The following is a 21,778-nucleotide window of genomic DNA, read 5'->3' as shown; positions in this document are numbered from 1 at the left end:
TTGCCTGCAGTACAGAATGCACTGGCCCAAATCCTCCTCTCCCATCCCACTGCTACAGAGATCTGGTTGAGGAGAATCAAGGCAGTATATGTGGTAGGGCCCTGGGTATTTTCCCCCCAAAGTCTCCTATGGCATATACAATACTTATTTTTATCTTCAAAAAGTCATTGGGTGAATTCAGCACTGGTGAAGATGCCAGCTTGACAGCCCTGGAGACACAGAACAAGTTCAACTCGGACAGAGGCAGTTTCCATCACATTGCCCCTGCCTTATTCCCAGCACAGGATCGACTCCAGGGCTGAAAGGGGAGTTGTGTCTCCATGGCCCATTGACCTGTGCTTCTTTGCTGAGGCGGCCAACAAGATTATCAATCAGTCCCCATCGTAGTGTGTGAACTGGACTCATGTCCACTGGCTATTAAACAGACTCTGCTGCGTCACTCAGACATCACCCCAAACTCCTATTACACAGGCCGTCAATCAGCCATCACATAAAAACAACGTGGTGGGCTGGGACTGGCTGCCAACCTGACTGAACTGCTTAAAAGTGAGTGCACCATTCTTGAACACCTGTACATCAGCTTCTTACACAAACATCTCCGTGCCCTCATCTGCATGGCCTCTTACACCTGGAATGGTCTTTCTTATGGCTGCTACCTTAATCTCCCCCACAAAATCCACCTCTACAGCTATGCTTGTAAGTCAGCCAGGCAATGCAGCTATCATTAACCCTTTGTAACCCCCTGCCTGTATTCTCATTCATGTCCTCCCTCCCCACTTCTCTACGGTTTGATACATTCACGAGGGTCATTTTAAATTAGACTGTAAGCTCACTGGGCAAGGACTGTGGCTCGCTGTGGGTCTGTACAGAGCCTGCCATAGTGGGACCCTGCTCCCAATTAAATAAGGCCTTTCGCTGCTTCCACCAGGCTAATAGCAACATCCTGTTTGCACTAGTTTGGCACACCCGTAACCCTGCAGAGCCCAGACCCCTGTGAGATAAGAGCAAACTGGATTCTAGAGTGACTCATGCATTAGCAGCATTGTTGAGTAAGTTTCAATTGCACACTCCACCCTACGCAAGTCAATGATCCACTTTCTGTGCCATAGCCCAGGGGTTGGGGTGGGGTCTCCACTAAGGGGTTAGAATTTCTCCCTGGAGCACACTGGGTAAGAGTCAGTGCAACAAACGACCAGGACTTTGCAGCCCCCTGTTTATATCATCATTACAGTGCCTACAGAGCACTGGACTGGCCCACACATGGCTAGGCCACCCAGGGATAGCACTTTGGACTAAGCAGCAGGATATAAGCTCTGCTTACAACCTCTCTCAGCCACACAATCTATGGTCTGGGTGGTTGCTCTACACCAAGATGGTTGGTCTCTGGAAGGACAACAGCTACAAGCAAAGGGTTTTGGTTGGAGGAAACAGGCCTGAGAATTACCTCTGCTCAGTCACACTGGAAAGGCAACCGTATCAAGCCAGGAACCGATACCCTAGGAACCACTTAGAGCCAAGCAAAACAGAGAAGCACCATTATCTAAAGAGCAGATACCTCTGCAGGCTGCTTCAGAGCTCTCTCGACCACTATTTAATTGCCGCACTCTCACCAGGGCTACATATGCAAGTGACAGGAAGGCAGTATTACTAAACAGTAGTTGTGCTAAAGATAAGGCTGATAGGTGTTTGATTTGGAGAAACAGCAGCATTCTTATGTTCTTTCAACTATGCCTGCAAAGGCTGGCCTGGCCTCAGCTGCAGACATTCTACAACTGGGTGTCAGTAGTGTACAGACATTGCCTTATATTTACAAGATCTCCAACTGACCCGGCTACACGGATATATAGGTGGGGTGATTCTAAGTTAGGTTGTTTCTGACTGTTTGACGGAAGACTAGACGAGCCATTAGCATGCATTACAGGACAGCATACAGCACTTGCTGGGCTGGTTTTGTCCTTACATTGGGCCACTCTAGACCTAACCCCCGCTGCTAACCCCATAATACGGGACAACAGCAGTGCACAGAATTCCCTGCGCTTGTGCAGTTGAAAATGTGCAGCTTTTCAGTGGCACCCACAAGGAAATTGGCCTCTGCCAACATGAAGGGCAGGCTTTATCACTGCTATTTGGTAGGTAGGCCCCTTTGAGCAGCAGCTGCCTTTCACATGAGAACTGGAACTTCACCCTGCATTGGCCTCTTGGAAATAAACTGCAGAGGCCCCGTTAGGTAAGAAGCGCATAGGTGCTGTACAAGGATAATCAAAGTTGCAGGCAAAATTAGGAGAGTGGGGCCCGCTGAAAGGGGAGGAGGAAAAAAAAAAAAAGTATCAGCTCCCTCCACTCAGACAAAACTTGGAATAGAGGGCAGACCTTGTATTGTATGAAGGTCTCAGAGAGCAGGGAGAACCAAGGCAGTAATAAACAGGCATTTAGTTTAAGGGGGACAGGAAGCCTGACCGTCTCAGTAAATCCCAGAGACCATAACCTACCTTAGGATAACCATGAGTTCCAGTTGAAGAGGGTAACACTGTACAATAAAGCCATTTGAAATGAATTGCCAGTCAGGAGTAAACCTGCTAGAGTATATTGCAAAAGGGCAAAATGCAACAGATCGAAGCAATGAGAGACCACGTCTGTACAGCGAAGACCTGTCAGAGCACTAAACATGTCCCATAAAGGCAGTGATCTGCAAAGTGAAGTAACAGGAGATACTGCAACATGATCTGATGCTAGTGCAAGGCATTCCTCCATGCAAACAGGTTTAGACTGGGGTCTATATTTATGGAAAGGGAAAGCAGTCTAGAAAGCATGGGACAGCAAATGATGCCATCACATCACCAGATGGTTTAGACCAGCGGTTCTCAAACTTTTTAAATGGACTTTTGTGTAACAATTGTGGCCCCCTTCCCCCAAACTCCCTCCACTTTCAGAAAAAAACAGGACGTACATATCATAGGTGGAGTATGACTGCTTAATTTGGAGCAGCAAGGGGTAGCAGCAGCAGCTCCCACACAGCTCCAGAGCCAATGTGACCCACCAGAGAAAATGGCGGTGGTGGGGAATCGCACCTCGTCACCAGGATTATCCTCGGGCAGCAGCGCAGACGCAGCCACCGCCTTCGGGAGCCTGCAGAGCAGCAGCTCCAACTGGAGACAGGAGCAGCTGTTCAAAGGGCGGGGCTGGATCAGCTCTGTTCCTCGCTCTGCCAGCAGTGCTGGGCCTGCAGAGCCTCTCCCCGCCTCTGCTCCCCTCCTAAGGGTCCCCCATCCCAAACACCTGGCCAGGGCTGCCTGGTGTGAGGCGCTGGGGTCCCCACCACCACCCAGCCCCTCTCAGCTCGGCACTCCTCACACAGCAGGTGGAGACGGCGCCATCACCAAAAGTTTGGGGGGCAAACTCCACCCATGGTGCTCCCCCCATGAACCATCTCATGCCCCCCTTAGGGTGGCCCAACCCCCAAGTTGAGAACTACTGGTTTAGACCAATACAGCATACCTGTGTGTGAAAGAGCCTGCTCAGACATGCACAATATTTCTGGGAGTCCAGATAAAGGATCACTAAAAAACCCTGATGAATACTACTGATTCCAAATAGCAAGAAGTAGAACAGCTACAACTCTTTAACCCTGCAGTATTACCCCATTTAAACAGCACTTACAATGGACTATACATTTTAATAGTAAAAAAAATCCTGAAAAAGCCATTTTTATTAGCGCACACAGTATCCAAACATCTAGAAGAAATCAGCAAATTCCAACATTAACTCAAATCTCATTGTCACCACTTCCCACACTTCCATATGAATTTCCCTTTCATACAGTTAGAATTTTTGTGTAATTAAGAGCATAGAAACATATGAAAAAAACCATACAGAATACATACAGGTTTCTTACCAACTAAAAGGATGCAACTTTTTGGAAATCAGCAATTCTTTGTTCACTTGACTTAGCAAAAGTGATATCAAAATATGTTGTGCTTTAAAATAAAAAAATACTAAAATATAATATAAAAACTTAAATATTTTAAAATCAGAGCTCTAAAAGCAATTAATTTATCACAGCTGTTTCAACAGAATCTGTTAATGAAGCACTGAGAATGTAAGGTCCACATAGCAACATTCACCTTTTGCGCTGCATACAGTCAGACAGGCTGCCAAACTTATATGATTGTGCCAGTGGGAGCCTCATGGAACAATTCAATCCAAATATGCTCCACTGACAAGATCGATTGAGGTCATGAAGTAAGGTGAATACTAACAAAGGAGGGTTGTCACAATGGAAGAGCTGAGAGCCATTTCTACTGACCCAGCATCAGATAAGAAGGGCCATACTGGGTCAGACCAATGCTTAATGTAGCCCACCATCTTGTCCTCTGACAGTGGCCAATGCCAGATGCTTTAGAGGGAGTGATTAGAACATGGCAATTTATCGAGTGATCCATCCCGTCATCCAGTCCCAGCTTCTAGCACTCAAGAGGTGTAGGGACACCCAGAGCATGGGGGTGCCTCCCTGACCATCTTGGCTAATAGCCATTGATGGACCTATCCACCATGAACTTACCCAATTCTTTTTTGAACCTACTTATACTTTTGGCCGTCACAACATCCCCTGGCAATGAGTTCCACAGGTTGACTGGGCATTGTGTGAAGTCCTTCCTTATATTTGTTTGAAACCTACTGCCTACAAATTTTATTGCGTGATCTGTTTTGTGTTACATGAAGGGGAAAATAATACTTCCCTGTTCACTTTTTCCACACCATTCATGATTTTATGAACCTCATCATATCCCCCTTCAGTCATCTCTTTTCCCAGTTGAACAGTCCCACTCTTTTTAATCTCTCCTCATATGGAAGCTGTTCTATGCCCCTTCATCGTTGTTGCCCTTCTCCTCCCTTTTCCCAATTTTAATATATCTTTTTTGAAATGGGGCAACCACAACTGCACAGTATTGAAAGTGTGGGTATACCATGGATATACTGTCTTATCTGTCCTTTTTCTAATGGTTCCTAACATTGTTAGCTTTTGACTGCTGCTGCTGCACATTGAGCAGATGTTTTCAGAGAAGTATTCACGATGAGTCCAAGAGCTCTGAGCGGTAACAGCTAATTTAGACCCTATCATTTTGTATATATAGCTGGGATTATGTTTTCCAGTGTGCATTATTTCGCATTTATCATTGAATTTCATCTGCCATTTTGTTGCTCAGTCTCCCAGTTTTGTGAGATCTCTTAGTAACTCTTTGCATTCAGCTTTGGACTTAATTATCTTGAGTAATTTTGTATTGTTTGCAAACTTTGCCATCTCACTGTTTACCCTTTTCCAGATCATTTATGAGTATGTTGAACAGCACTAGTCTCAGTACAGATCCTTGGGGACCCTGCTATTTACCCCTCAGCTGTGAAAACTGACCATTTATTCCTACCCTTTGTTTCCTGTCTTATCCCATGACTTCAGCTGAACACATTTGTTATCCAGTCATCTACATTAAATTCCCACATTCATGGGTTTACTGAAGTGGAAATGACTGGCACTTATATACTTCTGTGTTCAGGTCAGGCCATCATAAAGTGACTGGGAAGAAAAAGCCAAAGGGCCCAATTCCTTCATGGTGTAACTCCCTGGAGTGCAGAAGTGTTAGATCAAAGAGGAATCTGGCTCCCCGTGTTTAGTGTGCAAACTTTACACAAACATGGAAGACAGCAAGGCGACTTGAATCTCCAGAGAAGAAATTCAACCCAGTCTTAGACAACCTCCGCACCAAGAAGGATGTGGTTGTGTTTGAAAGGCAATAGGACCAAAGTTAGCCTAAAATGTCTAACTCCTCCTAGGGAATTTGGGAGATTAGCCCATTGAGATTTGCTTAGTTACACTTTCATTATGAGACTCAAAGTTAAGCGGAAAACTAGGAATAAAAGTAGTGAAACCAGGCCTCTCTAGCACCTTTAGTCAAAGGAACTCAAAGCACTTTTTTATATCTTAAATTAATCCCCACAACAGCCCAGTAAGGTATGCCAATATTGGAGAAGTTACATAGATAAAGAAACAAGTGGATGTTTACCAAAACTGATCTAATACAGTATTGCCAGGGGTGAGATCTCAAGTATCTGCCTCAACGTCCTAAATGGTCAGAGGCACATACACACTCTAAGAAGTGTTTTGTAATTAAGAGTCAGAGCTTGGAATCACCCCCAAGGGAACTATGTGTACTGTTGACATTAAGAGGCAGTTCTGCACTAATCATATAAGAGACATGTCTGTCTTTGAATGAAACTCACTCAGCTGAATGCGCTCTATGTTTATGTACTCTTCGTAGAAAGTCTTAGTTTGTAGCTGCTAATTGAGGGAGGGTGTAATCTTGAGGTCCATCACAACAGGACTATGGGTATCTCTCCTGCCCTGTTCAACATCTCAAAGCTGCAAAGAAATGGGAAAGGAATAACTCCTCTGAACTAGACCTGGCGTCCCCACTAGAAAGTCTTTGGAAGCAGAGCCCAGCAAGTGAGAGGACAAGAACTCCTTCCTTATCAGGAAGCCACCTGAAAGTACAACTGGTCACCCTCCTTGTCTTTTATAATGCAGACGATAGCTTGGGATATTCTCTTCCATTATTTCTCTTGCTGTTCATTAAATGACGGTTAGATTGCACTTTAGCTCAGAGATAGACATTAGCTTCTAGTAAGTCAGTAATGCTGGAGATGAGTAGTCTACCCCATCCTTTCAGTTTAGCAGAAGGGATCACACAAAAACAGTTCAGCAACAGAGATCCATATGTCTGCAATCTTTAGCTAGCTAGACTGCACCAGCCAGACTACCTTGAGCTAGGAGAACCCCTCAGGCCAGCTCCCACTCTCGGCTGGCACTTGGATCCCTGCTTCTTTTCACATTCTCATAATTGTTGCTGAAACTGACTCAAGGACACTTGGAGCTTTTGCTAAGACTTCTCTCCTTCCATCTAAAAAGTGAAATAAAGCCTACATTTGATGTCTATCCACAGCTGGGCAGAAATAGGCTCTGAAATAGGGCTGGAAAAGTCACCAGTGTTAGTTGTGTATCAATTAGCTGGTGGCCTGACAAAACAAGAGATCATATTTCCCTTTTCAGGGCCAGTAAAGAGTGAACCGTTTCTGGTGCTTGGAAGCTGCAGCACAAATGATGTAGGGACAGAGACTTTCTTTCTCTTAGAAATACTTCTTGTCTGGAGAACAGGCTGAGATCTTTGCTTAATAGCTGAGACTTTGAGAATAGTTCCTGCTCTCCCTGCCAGGTGTCACTCCCACTGTTCACTTCAGTGAGAAGACAGGTCTGAAGTCTTAGCTGGAAAGCAAACATTAATCTGATAAAGTTTTAGTCGATTTTTAAAAAAAATAATTCTCATCCACACTCAAATACAATATGATTAAGGCTTTGTTAATTCAGAATTGTTTTCTGAAGAGATGAGAAAAGTCTGGCTGAAAATGGCTGATCCCTTAAGCTCCCTCTGCCTAAGGGAAACAGGGAGAAAAAAAAGACCACAAAAGAGTCTCATTATAATACTTAGCACTTAGCTAGAGCTCTTCACTCTAAAGTGCATTTCAAATATTAATTAATTCTCACAACACCCCTGTGAGGTGGTTAGTAAGTATTATATCTCTATTTTACATATAGGGAAACTGAGGAAGAGTGGCTAAGTGATTTGCCCAAAGCCACAGAAACAGTATGTCAGAGCTGGGATCAGAAGGCAGAAATTCCTGGCTCTCAGAATCTCTCTCTCCAACTCCCTCTTCCCAATGCAAGTTTTAATAGAGACCTGAAACCAACAAGAGAAGGGGGCTAACAGTGCCGCATGCTTCTGACAAATAGCAGAATTCCCAGTCCATTATTCCACATGCACTCAGAAAAAGTAACATTAAATAATTGAGACTCTTGGAATTAAAGCCAAGATAACTGCACGTTGTAAAGAAGCCAATGTACAATACAAACCTAGCTTAATAAATAAAAAAAGACATGCAGCTGCTATTGCCACTGTGTCAGAGTCCTCAGCTCATTAAGGTCACAGATCCCAATGGGTGCACCCATGTCACTACTCCTGCGACTCTACTGCCACACCAACATGCGCGTGTCTGATGGTACGGCCGTGGAGTTTATAGCCATCCTGAGTCACTAGTGCCACTGTGCCAGGCTGCATTCCTTCTGCTGGCACATGGCAGACTATTTCATGGTCGTATGGATCATATTTGCCACCAACAGGGTTCATCTTCTGAAGGCCATGCTTGGTGAATACACTTTGCAACTTGGCCTCTATGACGGAGAGGCCTTCATAGATCTTCTTGAGGGTTGGTTTTGGGTCACTAGGCTCTGCTTCTCTTGCAGCACTCTCAGTAGTCTTCTCCACGATATCAGCTACTTCCACCAGGTCCTTGCAAAAACTCTGGATCCCTACAGTCACACACACAAATAGGCAGGAGGTTAAGCAATTCAGTGGTAGACAGTGCAAGGCTACAGAGTCAGCCCTGGACATACTACCACACCATATTGGAAGGGCCTGAACCTGAGAGAGGAGTTTCTTCAGCTCCCACTTAAATGGTAACTGAGGGCATTCAGCATCTCCTGTGTGACTGGGGCCTCAGTATTGTACAGATAGTGCTTAAGAGTGCAATACAGGCTCCCAGAGACCATTATTAATCCAGCCCATTGCACTAACACTAAGTTTACTAAAAATATTTGAAGAAGAATACATTAATTGAGAAAGTGATGGCCTCTATCCCAGAGTGCACTACATCCATTAACTTCATAATGAAGGTGAAGGGAAGAACAGGATCTCAGTACTACAAAGGAGATCACAGCTTGATGACATTGCACAAAGCCAATTCTCAGCTGCTGTAAACCATAATGTCAAAGAAGCTATGCTGATTTACAGCAGCTTAGTAAGCAGCTGAACGTAACAAACACATTACCAAAATTCACAAGGTGGCATGGTTTATTAGTATAGATCATCTTTATAAAAACAGACTTTTTTTTTGCAAAAACAATGAACCCACAGGGCTATCACCAAAATTAGCCCACAGGATTTGGCTGAATATGCAGACACAACAGCTAGCCAGCCCAGCCATCAGTCCCTTCAGGCCAAACAACGTGACAGGCTTTAAAAAGAGCAAGGGCAGAAGGATGGGGAGAAGCTGCTTATTTGTACTTTCTGCTCTGTTTTCTAACTGTGGATGGCCAAGCAAGTCAAGCTGCAGCAAACAGCTCCTGCACAATGCCAGCAGCACTTTGCTTACCAAACAGCTTAGCATCTTCCACAAACTTCTGTGTTCTCCTCCGGACGTTTTCAGAATCCGCTATGGCTTTCCGGTATCGTTCCTGAACACAGAGCAACAGCAGGCAGAGGCATTAGACAAGGGGAGTGACCCACCACAGGGCCACACCGTATTGCTGTAGAAGTTTGCATCCCCCTACGCCAACAGTCTATTTAAAGGGATACTTCCCATGCAAGTTACCAACTCATGCTTGGAGCAAGTCTAATCACAGTGCTCAAAAAGTTGCTGAAGATGGAAAAAAGTGCAAAAGAGAAACTGAAAGGCTGAATTAATCCTAACAAAAAAGGCCTACTGATGTAATTCAAGACTGTGTTACAATCATGCCTCAAACAAGAGAAATTCAGGACAAGAAATCAATGGATCAAAATTGGGGTGTTGGAAATTAAGCCTACTTGCCGAACAAACTAATGAGGGGATGGGCTATTCTGCCCATCACTCCCTTTTGGGATTCTTAAAAGACTTTTGAAGGAAAAATATCAAGCACCAGAAGCTGTTTGCCAGCAACCTGCAGTGAGCTTTACCAACATTGCTGCCACCTACAATGTCTCCTGGGATCCCACAATCTAGCGTAACACCATTGGACCTTCATTTTCCTGATCTTGAGAGATGCCCTGACCAGACAAGGCCAGAATGAGGGACCCAGATGAAATCACCACCTCCATCTACTCTGATTAAATCCCAACTACCACCTGGGATGTGAGACTGCCACAGACCCCCAGCTTCACCCCATGTGTCCTTTTCCTTCCCCACCTTATTTCTTCTCTGTCCTACTCCTCTCCTTCTTCCTTCTAACAACAGTCTGGGCTTAGCTGACCAAACCTGTGTATTTTGCAACACTGCTGTCAACCAAAGAGGCAGATAAAAGCAATGCCCTAAGCAGCCTGATGCTGATACAAGTTTGCCAGATCTCAGAGTGGCTAATAAGACTGTGCGCTATGTCTCTCTCTCTCCAGAAGTGAGGATGCAAGTGAAAGTCAATACCAAAGATGGAAGTTGCATTTTCTACCTTTGCTATTCTCCTCTTTCTCCTTTGTGTATATCTTATTTTGGCTTCTAGAAAACAGGACTGGACAGCAGCAGCAGCTGCTCCAGGCCATTTCAATTAACTTTTTCTCTTTTCCCTAAAAAGGACAGTGATTACCATCTCTAATGCCATCTAAGAGACTGTCAGACATGGTATTTTCCCTACTAAAGACTCTACAGCGAAAGGGAAGAAGGCAAGATGTTAAAATGAAAGCCTGACATAATATTTTACATTTCAAATGCTTTAACTGTTTTCCCTTCTTTTCTATATCTTTAACAAAAGATTTTTAATCATGTGTTTGCCATGATGCCAAGCAGGCTGAGGTCTCCTTAACATTGGCTTATGACAGGGTCATGTTAACGTCTGACTCTTTGGGTCCATTAATTCCAATGAAATTAGTTCAATGAGGGAAGCTGTACAGAGCAGAAGTAACTCATTGCCTTGAGGTGGACGTAGGAGGGAGTTCCAGTTAAGATGATGCAGCACAAATGAAATAACCACCTCTTTCAACTGTGGAGAGTCATAGGGAGAGGACAGGGAGGGGGTCAAGTCTAGAAATGCAGAAGGAGTGGGTGAGCCAGGAGGTGACTACAAGTTCACTGAGATGGGATGAGTGATTTCATCGGGAGTTCTGAAAATGACGAGTGATTAACTGAAAGGGATAAAGGCACTGAAAGGGATAAAGGCAAGGGTAGAGGGAATGGAACATTGCTCTGCTACCTAAAGCAAGAGTAACCTGGCCACACCACCTTGTACCTTGAGTTTAGAGAGCATGATTTCAGAACAGATGCAAATTTCCAAATGCAAAGAAAATAATCTCTTCAGTTAAGAAAAAAAGCTAAAATATATTCCACACATCAAGCCTGCCTGAGCTGGATTAGTTTGCATATTTATCTGAGTTGTATAAACCCTTACGAGACCTGGTGGTCCTTGAATGCTTTAAGGGCATGCTCATCAGGACCATCATCATTTGTTTTCTCAGAAGACACAGGCAAAATTACTGCAGGTCTAAATGTGCAACATGCAAAGATTTGAACAGGGAATCTCCAATAAACAAGAGTTGCTAATCAGGATCGGAATACTTGGTTCATCCAGTCTGGTGTCCTACTTCCAGCAGCAATCAACAGCTGATGTTTTGGAGGAGAACATAAAGCACTTTGCTAACCGGGCATTGCCTCCTAATGTTATGCAAGTGGTAGCTGGCTGCCATCCTGCAGCCCAGAGATGGCTGTCTTTCCATGGTGTTGTATGCACAGTATGGAGCTGGTGAAAAGCTTTGGGATGAAAGTCAACTATGTTTCAGTCAGGTATTTAATAGTGAAATGAATGAGCCCTCCCACTTTGAAGGGACTGAACCCTGAGGACATGGGGATACCATGACCAAGATGCTGCTAATGGTAGACTCACCGTTAAATCATGGACTTGTTCTTCCAGTTTGCTGGCTTTGAGCTCTAGGGTTCGCTCAGAAAGGGGATGCCTTGGCTCATCGTGGGGATCCTCTGGGCCACACTCATCTCCTGTGCTCCTCTGCTGGGCTGCAGTGCTGAAGACACACAGGGACTCTCTGAAATACAAGCCCGGAGCAAAGAAGAAAGAGGAACATGACCCAGGGCTCAGAACGGAGGATGTTGCTTTGTACCCATCATCAGCCTTAAAAGCACATTCTCTTTCAAGACACCTAGGTGGGATCTTAACTCATCTACAATAAGCAGATATGAAAAGCAGATACTATGCTTTGATGTTTAGATAAGACAGTGACTGGCACTACACTGACACTAAGCTACTTGTGATACATAACAGGGTTCAAATGCAGAAAGTTGCATCTGCTCTGTAGGAAAAAAGCAGATATAGCCCAGGTGGACAATACAACTTACAAATATATAACTTAGCATGTTAGTGGCACTGGTGTATCTAGGTCAGAATCCTTTCCCTGACTGTATAATAAATGTTTGACAGGAAGGGGGGACGCATACTCCTTAATGCAATCTAGCCAACTGAGGGGTAGGAGAACAGACATGCACATTCTGTTGAAAAGATCATACACCAAGTGTGGAGATTTTGTCTGTGGGCACAGAAATTCCCCAGCGTGTGAAACTCCAACACAGGCAGTTCAGATTTGAACAAATAACAGGAGATGTTTTGCCGGACAAAGGTTATTTGAAAAGCCCCCCTTCTCTTATGGATTTAACAGCACATCACATATCATTTTGAGCTTTACATCCCATTTCACAGCCATGCTGAATTCACTCACTTGGGGAAGAGTCAGATATTTTGGCAAGCAAGAAGAGCCACCAATGTTTACTGTTAGCCTCCTGGGACCAGTGGGCAAGCTGAGTTTGTGCCTGGGATGATAAATTCTAAAGACTGTTTAGCAAGGCAAATCTATTACTTGCCTTCTTTTCAAGGCTCTTTCAAAGGTGGCTTCAGAGTGCTAACATTTCTGAACAGAGTCCACATTAGATATGCAAACCTACAGCAGATTCAGAGATTTCCAGACATAGTGAGGCCTAATGTCATAACGATGTGCGTCTGCCAACCAGAACGGACAGAGGTCAGTTGATCCCCTACAGCTGTGGGCTTCAGCAAACCAGGGAGGAAGTGCATTCACATTTTCTTGAGTCCCAAAACAGCTCTGCTCCCTCTAACACAGTGTTTCTTAACCTGGGGGTTTAGAGGGGTCGCAAGTGCAGATCTGGTATTGGGGGTGGCAAGAAAGGCAATTGTCTGGAGCCACAGGGGCGCCATGAAACTAAGTTACATGTCTCAGCCCCGTGGGGGTGGGACTCAGACTTCAGGGGTACAGTAGTTTGGAAAGGTTAAGAACCACTGCTCTAACAGAAGGGCCAACCCACTGGCCTACTGTCTTCTTACTTGTGGTCCTGGCTGTCCTTCAAGCTGCTCAGTACTTTCTAGGGCCAATTTGGTTCTCCTCTTAGCCACTTGGTCCACTTTACTCCTCAATTAGCCTGACTCCTTTTGCCACAAGGCAGAGCAGCTTGTTCTACATAGCAATAAATTCTAGATAGTTCCAGTTCCACTGCGTAAAGTTATGTTAAGAGCCACCCCTCCCAGGTAACTGAACATGCTGTGCATGCATTCTGCACATTTACATAGCTTCAAAGCCTTCTACCAGGACCTTCACAGCCTACAGGTAACAGCTCTATTAGCTGAGAGAGAAGAAGCTAAACTTGCCTCAGCACAGCAGGAGTCCTGAATGCAAATACAAAGCAAGGGCAGAGCTTAGAACACTTGCTTCCAGGTTGCTTAATCAGCTGAAAAGTGTGTATGTTTAGAATGCCTGCAGACTTAGCAACAGTGGTTCATGCTGCAATGGCCTGGACAGTCACCCAGGAGATTGATTCTAGAACAAGCTGGTTCCTACATTGGCAGCTGAAATTACAAAACAACCAGAGTCAAGAAGTTAGACTTAACTGTATAAACACTAAGAACTGCCTAGGTTCACAGGTGACCCTCCCAAAAACTAGTTAAGAAAGTAGAAAGATATCAATCAGGATGTGAGAAGTGTTAATCAATAGTTGAAAAACAGGAGCAGGTTGCAGTCTGCAAAATAATTAAAACATTTAGCACCTACATCGAACTTCAAACCCCTTGGCTAACAATAACCATAATGCCACCCTGACGCATCAGTCACTATTTAACATCCCTAGAGATGGGACACTGAGGCACAGAAGCAAAATCTTTTGGAAGGTCACAGAAATAATTCATGTCAAAACCAGGACTGACACTCAGAAATTCAAGGGCTCCAAGTCCTCTGCTCAACCCAAGCCTGCCTATCATCCTCTCAAACTTCACACCAAATCAGGTTTACATTCATAGTTTGGGAAAGTATCCCTTCAAGAAGGCTCCATTCCGAAAGCACACTGGCAACTGGTGAACAAAAAATTCTTGGGAGTACCTGTTGAGCTCTCTCCCAAACCAAGATTTTCAATATCCCCTTAAAAAAAACTTGTTGAGAAGGTAACCAAAAGCTTTACATCAAGTTATGACCATCAAGCCTAAGGTGTTACTATTCTCCACTCAGCAGGACACCTCCTCCTTTCTTTTGTCTTTGAAAGGAGTTGTCAGATGTTCCACAAGACCAACAACAGATATCCAGAAACTTCCTTATCCATTCCAAACTACATGTGCATATAAATATCTGCTAATTAGGTGCTTAGTGCATCATCTGCATGACAAACTGCCCCTTTTAGTGTGCAGCAAGCCAGAGTGTGTGAATCTACAGCACACTAGCTTGCTGCACACTAAGGCCTTGTTTACACTACAGAGTTTTGTCACCACAAGTTATGCCAGCAATTACAGCCACCCCTGTAATTCAGCTGCAGGTTGACAAGCTCCTAGGGTCCTGGGCAGGACTGCTTTGGTTTCAATGCAGATTACTGGAATCAGAAAGTACAACTCAGTCAGATGGTTTTCTCAGATAAGCATCCTAAGCTGCAAACTCAGTAACCTGAGCTGTAAAGGCAGGGAGAGACAGAAGGAGGGGAACCTCAAGCAGGAGTAGAAGTTATTTTATCGCTGTATTTGGCACAGGTACACCCACTGCCGGAATACTGTGTCCAGTTCTGGTGTCCACATTTCGAGAATGTAGATATATTGTGGAGGTTTCAGAGAAGAGCCACAAGAATGATTAAAGGATTAGAAAACATGCCATATTGTGACTGAGCTCCTTGAATCTATTTTGTTTAACAAAAAGGTGAACTGGGGACTTGATTACAGTTTATAAGTACCTATATGAGGAACAAATATTTTATAATGAGCTCTTCAATGTAGCAGAGAAAGGTATAATATGATCCAATGGCTGGAAGTTGAAGCCAGACAAATTCAGAATGGAAAAAAGGCATAAATTTTTAACGAGGGTAGTAATTTACCATTGGAATAATTTACCAAGGGTTGTGGCAGATTCTCCATCACTGGCAATTTTTAAATCAAAATGGGATGTTTCTTCTCAAAGATATGTTCTAGGAATTATTTTGGGGGAAGTTCTATCACCTGGGTTATACAGGAAGTCAGACTAGACCGGGGTGTCAAACTAATTTGCTATGGCGAGCCAGATTTGAATTAAATGTACTTCAAGTGGGCCATACATACCATAAATTGAAATACTAGGCACAACCATTTTTATGTCGGATATTTTATTTGCTAGATATCAGCGATATAAAAACTGCAGTAAATTCACTTCTGCAACTACTATTATTTTACGATTAAAAGAATCGATCAATGATTAAGAATTATAATACTGCGCGATGCTCCAAGACCATACTGTCCCTCTCCCACCTTATGGAGCGCTGTGTCTCGTGCACACAGCGCTCCACGCGCTGCCCCCAGTTCTCACGGCGTCATACCCTCCGGCGGCAGCGCGCAACACAGCACGCACCGCCGCCAGAGAGCACAACACCGCGAGATGTCACGGTAGCGTGTACTGCCACCAGGGGCTGGATCCAAAAGGTTGGTGGGCCGTATCGGCCCCCGGGCCAGATGTTTAATACCCCTGGACTAGATGATCAAAATGGTCTCTTCCGGCAATGGAATCTGTGAATGAGACTGTGTCTCAGTGGAGACTATCCCACTAAGAAAGAGAGAAAAAGATAGGATGTGATTGCTAGCCAGTCAAACCACAAAAATGCTGCTCACTATCACAAGACATGGAAAGGGGAAGACTTAGAAATAATTAGAGTGTGTAATTTTAGAATTAAAAGCTGCAAATGGCAAGCTGTTAATTACAAGTTGTTCTTTAAAAATAAGATTGCATTTGCTGACCTATTAATATGGTTATCTACAACTATAAGGAGACATGAACTGTGGGGGAAAACTGTTAGCCCAGACTTCAAAACAGATCACTGAAAGTTTGGAAAATTTAAAGATTTATAAAAAGGAAATGGTATGTGTGTGCTAAAGTAAATGAATTTTAATTATGACTTTTGACTAACGAAACTCTCCACATTTCATTTACATAACTTCCGTCACTGAAGTTAAACATACTATAGATGAATCGCTCATCTAAAAGAGCCTTGAAATGCAACTGTCAGCCCAAATACCTTCAGTTTTATAATCCACAGATCAAGACTAGTTTTGCTTTAAAAACCCTATATGGATATCTCAATGTGTTGCTTCTCATTCACTTCCAAGGAACGGAAGTTTAGTGAGCTGTTTGCATGTGATTTGTGGGGCATGTTTACACACACACGCACGCAAGAGCGAGAGAATAATAAACGAGCTAGTGCTTCAGCCAGAGAGACCTGCCTACGTGAAGCAGAGAGCAGCCTGCATGGACTCCCTTTCCCAGCTAGTAAAACCAAATCCAAGTCCCAAAACACACCCTCATCCTACAGAAAATCCTAACTCCCACATGCTGTTTGGATTAGCTTGCCTCATGCTGCAGACAAGGAACAAGAACCAGGTTTAAGAGGCGTTTGCTCAGAACTGTCATATTGACTGGGACACATAGGAAAAAACTGCAGTTTGCTTCTTCTTAAGAGATATGAGGCACATACAATTCTAAGAAAAACAAACAAGTGTCTATCTGCAGCTACTGCAATACAGAGTCCACCTTCCAGATACAGTGTTAATCCCAGCTTTCCTAGGAATAGAGAGACAAAGTGGGTGAGGTAATATCTTTTATTGGGCCAACTTCTTTGAAGATGATCTCCAAGTAGCTCAAAAACTTGTCTCTTTCACCAACAGAAGTTGGTCCAATAAAAGATATTACCTCACCGACACTGTCTCTCTCATATCCTGGGACCACATGGTTACAACAATACTGCAAACAATTAGGAATAGATAATAATTATATGGGAGGAAGTTGGGAAATTCTGACGAGACCGTGACAGCACTGGGGAAATCAATGAAGGAGTGAGCAGGTTACACTGGGCTGAGCTGGAGATGAAATACTCAAACCAGTGACAGAGAAGGGCAGATCAGTGAGAGAGAGGAAGGATTTAGGGGAAAACACCTGAATTTATCTATATAGTTTAAGCCAGTTATCTTTAAACATCAGACTTTAAATGATGAGAAGGCTAAGTCTATGATCAGAAACATAGCACCGTGTCGCCTTCTGCCATACAAGATGTCATAAAACACCCTGAAGTTCCCTGATTCACTTTCTGAACACCCAACTGTTTCAGATTTTCTCTTCTATCAATTCAAGCTTCTCTCCATGTCCTCTTTGGATGAAAGGATGCAAACCCCTGCCACTCTCAGGATAATCAGTTAACACTTCAGGCTCACATCTCAAAGACTCAATCAAATTTGAATGTCACTTTCTGCAATGTGATCATCCACTTAATCATTCTATTAGCATAACATAGCATGTAGCTGTTGGATACAATTAACATTTTTGCATCCATGGACAGGTTTCACACTGGTGATGGGGCTTACCTCACCTGTCTGTCATGAACTATCCCACTGACACCACCTACAAATAAGAGGCCACACCTATTTCAAGATGACAGCATATTTACAAGGATAATTACCCAGTACACAAAAGTGCATGAAGGTGAGGATTTCTGGACATAACATGCTTTTACTATAACCCCAAACCCAGCAGTTACCAAAGCACATATGGGAAGTCTCCATTTTGTTGTGCTTACATTTTCTTCCAATTTCCCTTTACATTGACTAATCTAGAATAAACCTGTGAGCCCTTTGTCTTTTCTCTGCTGCCTGCATTTCAACCAAGGAATTAGTAGACTTTAGTAGTCCTTTTCCACAAGGTCTGAAGTGGAACTCATGTAGAATGGACACTTATTCACATCCAGATGAAGCCTCCTTCCCTGACCACCCAAAACTCACATCAACTGTCCCAATCAGATACACAGCACAACTGCATTCAAACCTTGCTAGCAACTAAGCCCAAGAGATACTTCTGGGATAAATTAGGCCATGTATGTAATTCACAAAGCAGCAATACTACACTAATTAACAAATTGTAAAGCCTTTTGCAAGTGTTTTTATAGAGGCACAGAACTGTATACATCCCACCACTTGTCTGCTTTTCTAACACTGAGATGTTGCATATAAAGTCAGAGGGAGTTGAGGGCAGAACTTGGCCCACTGCATTTACCATATGATCACTTCCTTTTAGAGGCAAGCTCAACTGTTCTCAGAAAGAACCTGCTTCTTCAAAATGCATCTTGCTTTCACTTTCTGCCTGAATTATTTCTGATTATTGTTTGCAGTATTGTTGTAGCCATGTTGATGACAGGATATTAGACACACAAGGTAGGTAAGGTAATATTTCTTTTATTGGACCAGCTTCTTTTGGTGAAAAAGAAAGAGGAGCACTTGGCATTCATCTGAAGAACCCTGCGTAAATGTGAAAGATTTCTCTTTCACCAACAGAATTTGGTCCAATAAAAGATATTATCTCATCCACCTTGTCTCTTATTTCTGATTAGTCATTTGAAAATCCATTAAAAGACAAACAGATTCCATTAAGATAGTTATGCCTACAAACAAGATGTTTCACCAAAGTTTTCCAAAGGTTCATTGCACCAGTGGGAGCCCTTGGTGTAGGCATGTCTCCTGTGGCCAGACCCACTTTTAAAACCATTTTAGTTAAACCTTCTGTAAGCTCATGTAGTTGGAAGAGTTTTTACAACAGGGGAGCCTGTCCATATTTGGCCTCCCATCAATACAGCAGAAACAATGGTATGGGAATTGTTGAGTCATTTTCCTAGTGCAGCCAAGGACTGTGGTTTCTTGATATCAGACAAGGATTTGCTTTCAATAGTACATACAGTGACATTTCCATATCTAGAGCTTAGTCAGCACGCATCACCTTCACCACTCCTACACCACAATATTATTATTATTAATTTGTATTATTGCAGCCTCTTGGTGCCCCAGACATGAAGGAGTTTCAGCTCCACTTATTTTTGGCCTCACAAAGCAGCAGGGACCACCCACCTTCTCACTGAAAGCCTTAAAAATGACTGCAGTGGACACACCTCCAACAATTTCTAGGATATTCAGGGACCTTTCCTGAAATACACTGAATGAATTGCTAGCCCTTGCCCCACAGAAGTGACTAACTCCAGTTCCTCCTTACTCCCAGTTACCTTCTCCTCCTCCCCCCAGCATGAGCACACCGCAATTTTTCTTCCTTTCAGTGCTAGAGATTAAATGAAATAAAGTCCCTACATTTGCATCTGATTCAAAGCCAAACTGAAAACACAAGTGCAAGGCAAGCCAGGGATGGCCGGCTCGGCTGCAGATCCCCCCGGTTCTCTTCCCTTTGCAGGCATTTCCTTCAGGCCAACGCTCAGCAGCGGAGCCTGGCTCGGGGAGCGGCTAGAGGACTCCTCGCCCTGCTCCCCCAAGGGCGCGAGGCGCACAGCCCCAGGTGAGGCCACGGGGACGTCCAAAAACCGGGCCCGCGGCCCCTCAACGTGGGCGCCCGACGGAGCGGGGGGCCACGTTTAAAGCTTCTCGCCTGGTTGCTGCGCTCTGGGCCTTCGCCCTCCCGCAGCGCAGCCGGCAAGGGGCAGACAGACCCCCGCCCTCGGCCCCGTCTGCACGGGCCGAACCCCCCCTCTCCGCCCTCCAAGAGCCGGGCCGACTCCACGGCCTGTCTACACGGGCAGGGCAGGGCAGGGCAGGGCGGCAGGTGGCACAACTCAACCGGGAACGCAGCCGCTCGCGCGCTTCCCTCACCGCGGCGGATCAGAGCTCGAGCCCCGCGCACCCGCCTCGCTCGCGGCACGGAGCAGGTAGGCCGGGCACCGCGGTGAGGGCCGGCTGGGAAGCGAGAACAGGCACGGGGAGGGGGGCGGGGTAGCGACCGTGGCAGGTAACACGGGGGCGGTCAGGGACCCTGTGTGAGAGGGGCCGGCTCCCCCCGTCACTGCCCCTCTCCGCCCTACCTGCTGGGCCGCCGGGCGCGGAGCGAGAGTAGCGGGCTGAGGTGACGCCGGGCCGCCTGCAGGGACCTGCCAGCCATGCTCCCGCCTCCTTCGCTCCGCTGGCGTCTGACTGAGCGCGCGCCCGCTCCTCGCCACCGGCAGGACTACAAGCCCCGTCGGCCACCGCGCGGCGTCAGGGACTCGGCAACTCCCATCAGCCCTCACATCACCGGGCACGGGACTGTTCCCCCCCCGCGGGCTGCCTCTGGCGGCGGGGACTACAACACCCATCAGCCACTGCGCACAGGGCGGAGCTCCCAGTCGCGGCAGGCGCCGCGCGGCCTCTAGCGGCCGGAGATTCGAGAGTGGTGCTGGCAGGCGGATAACTGTCTCCGGGTCCTAGGGCCGCCCCTCCCCGGTCTCTGCAATGTTCCACGCTGCTGCTGGTAGCGGGGGCTGCCATCGAGGGGTCTCCTGGGCTGCCCTGCCCGGCTGGAGTGTCACTTGTCCCGTCCTCTGCTGCACAGGCAGCAGGGTGTGAGATGGGGGTCGCCCGTGTCTGTCTGCCGCCTCTGCCCTTCCCAGCCTCTGGTGGCAGACAGGGCACGACCCTCACAATTAGCTACCCTTGTGAAGTCTCCGTTTTAAACGTGGACACAGATAGAGTAACTTGGGAGAGCGTGGTGCAGTGTTAACCGGCAGGGCTAGGGGTGTGCAGAACCTGCAATGAAGGTGGTGGGTTTTTTCATTATTGGCCTCCTTCCACTGTAGAGGCAGAAGAGCACGGCCTACAGCAAAGGAACATTTCATGCACATAAAGCACTGAAACTAATGTAAAGCATTGTGAACAGAAGTGATATACTCGCAAATACATTTCAGCCAGATTTTGAACGGGACACGATCTAGGAGGCAGCCTCTGAGCACATCTACCGGATCGGGCCCCAAACGGAAGATAAGCCTTGACCCTCCCACCCTCCATCTTCCCTGGCTGGTGTATTGCTCTGGGGCTTAGGTGGAATACAGGCATCCAGATGCCTACTGTAAGGCTGCAGTGCACATGCTCAGAGGCAAAAACTTAGGTGTCTAAAGAACTTTTACCTTGAAAATGTAGGCAGTGAGTGACGTTAGGTGTCTATAGGGTTTGGTGGGAATTTGGGGAATTCCACAGGAGCCTAAAATTAGGATGTAGGCACCTAAACCTTTGTGAATCTAGCCCTAAATCTCTAAAAAGAGGACACAGGAATTGTAGCCCAGTCAGCCTAACTTCAATACAAAGATACTGGAACAAATTATTAAACCATCAGTTTGTAAGCACCTAGAGGATAATTGGGTTATAAGGAATAGCCAGCATGGATTTGTCAAGAACAAGTCATGCCAAACCAACCTAATTTCCTTATTTGACAGGTTTACTGGCCTAGTGGATGGGGAGAAGCAGCAGACCGATCTTGATTTTAGTAAGGCTTTTGACATAGTCCCTATGACATTCTCATAAGCAAACAAGGTCTAGATAAAACTACTATAAGGTGGGTGGCATAAGTGGTTGAAAGACTGTATTCAAAGAGTAGTTATCAATGGTTCACTGTCAGTGTGGGGGTGGTGT

At 45.3% G+C, this 21,778-nt stretch overlaps 1 protein-coding gene across 1 annotated transcript; it reads right to left on the bottom strand.

Annotated features, from left to right (window-relative positions):
• Window positions 1–3,688: 3,688 nt before the first annotated feature.
• GRPEL2 (GrpE like 2, mitochondrial) lies at window positions 3,689–20,287 on the bottom strand. The gene is made up of 4 exons (XM_067566521.1): window positions 20,200–20,287; window positions 11,726–11,882; window positions 9,256–9,337; window positions 3,689–8,413 (listed from the first exon to the last, which is right to left on the bottom strand). The coding sequence occupies exons 1-4, from the start codon at window positions 20,274–20,276 to the stop codon at window positions 8,058–8,060; spliced, it is 672 nt and encodes a 223-aa protein (XP_067422622.1). The 5' UTR covers window positions 20,277–20,287; the 3' UTR covers window positions 3,689–8,057.
• Window positions 20,288–21,778: the final 1,491 nt, after the last annotated feature.

Source organism: Emydura macquarii, unplaced genomic scaffold, assembly GCF_026122565.2.
Source record: "Emydura macquarii macquarii isolate MOO-44397 ecotype Brisbane River unplaced genomic scaffold, CSIRO-AGI_Emac_v2 contig_2768, whole genome shotgun sequence".
NCBI classification, from domain to species: domain Eukaryota; kingdom Metazoa; phylum Chordata; order Testudines; family Chelidae; genus Emydura; species Emydura macquarii.
This window is presented reverse-complemented; position numbering and strand designations above follow the sequence as displayed.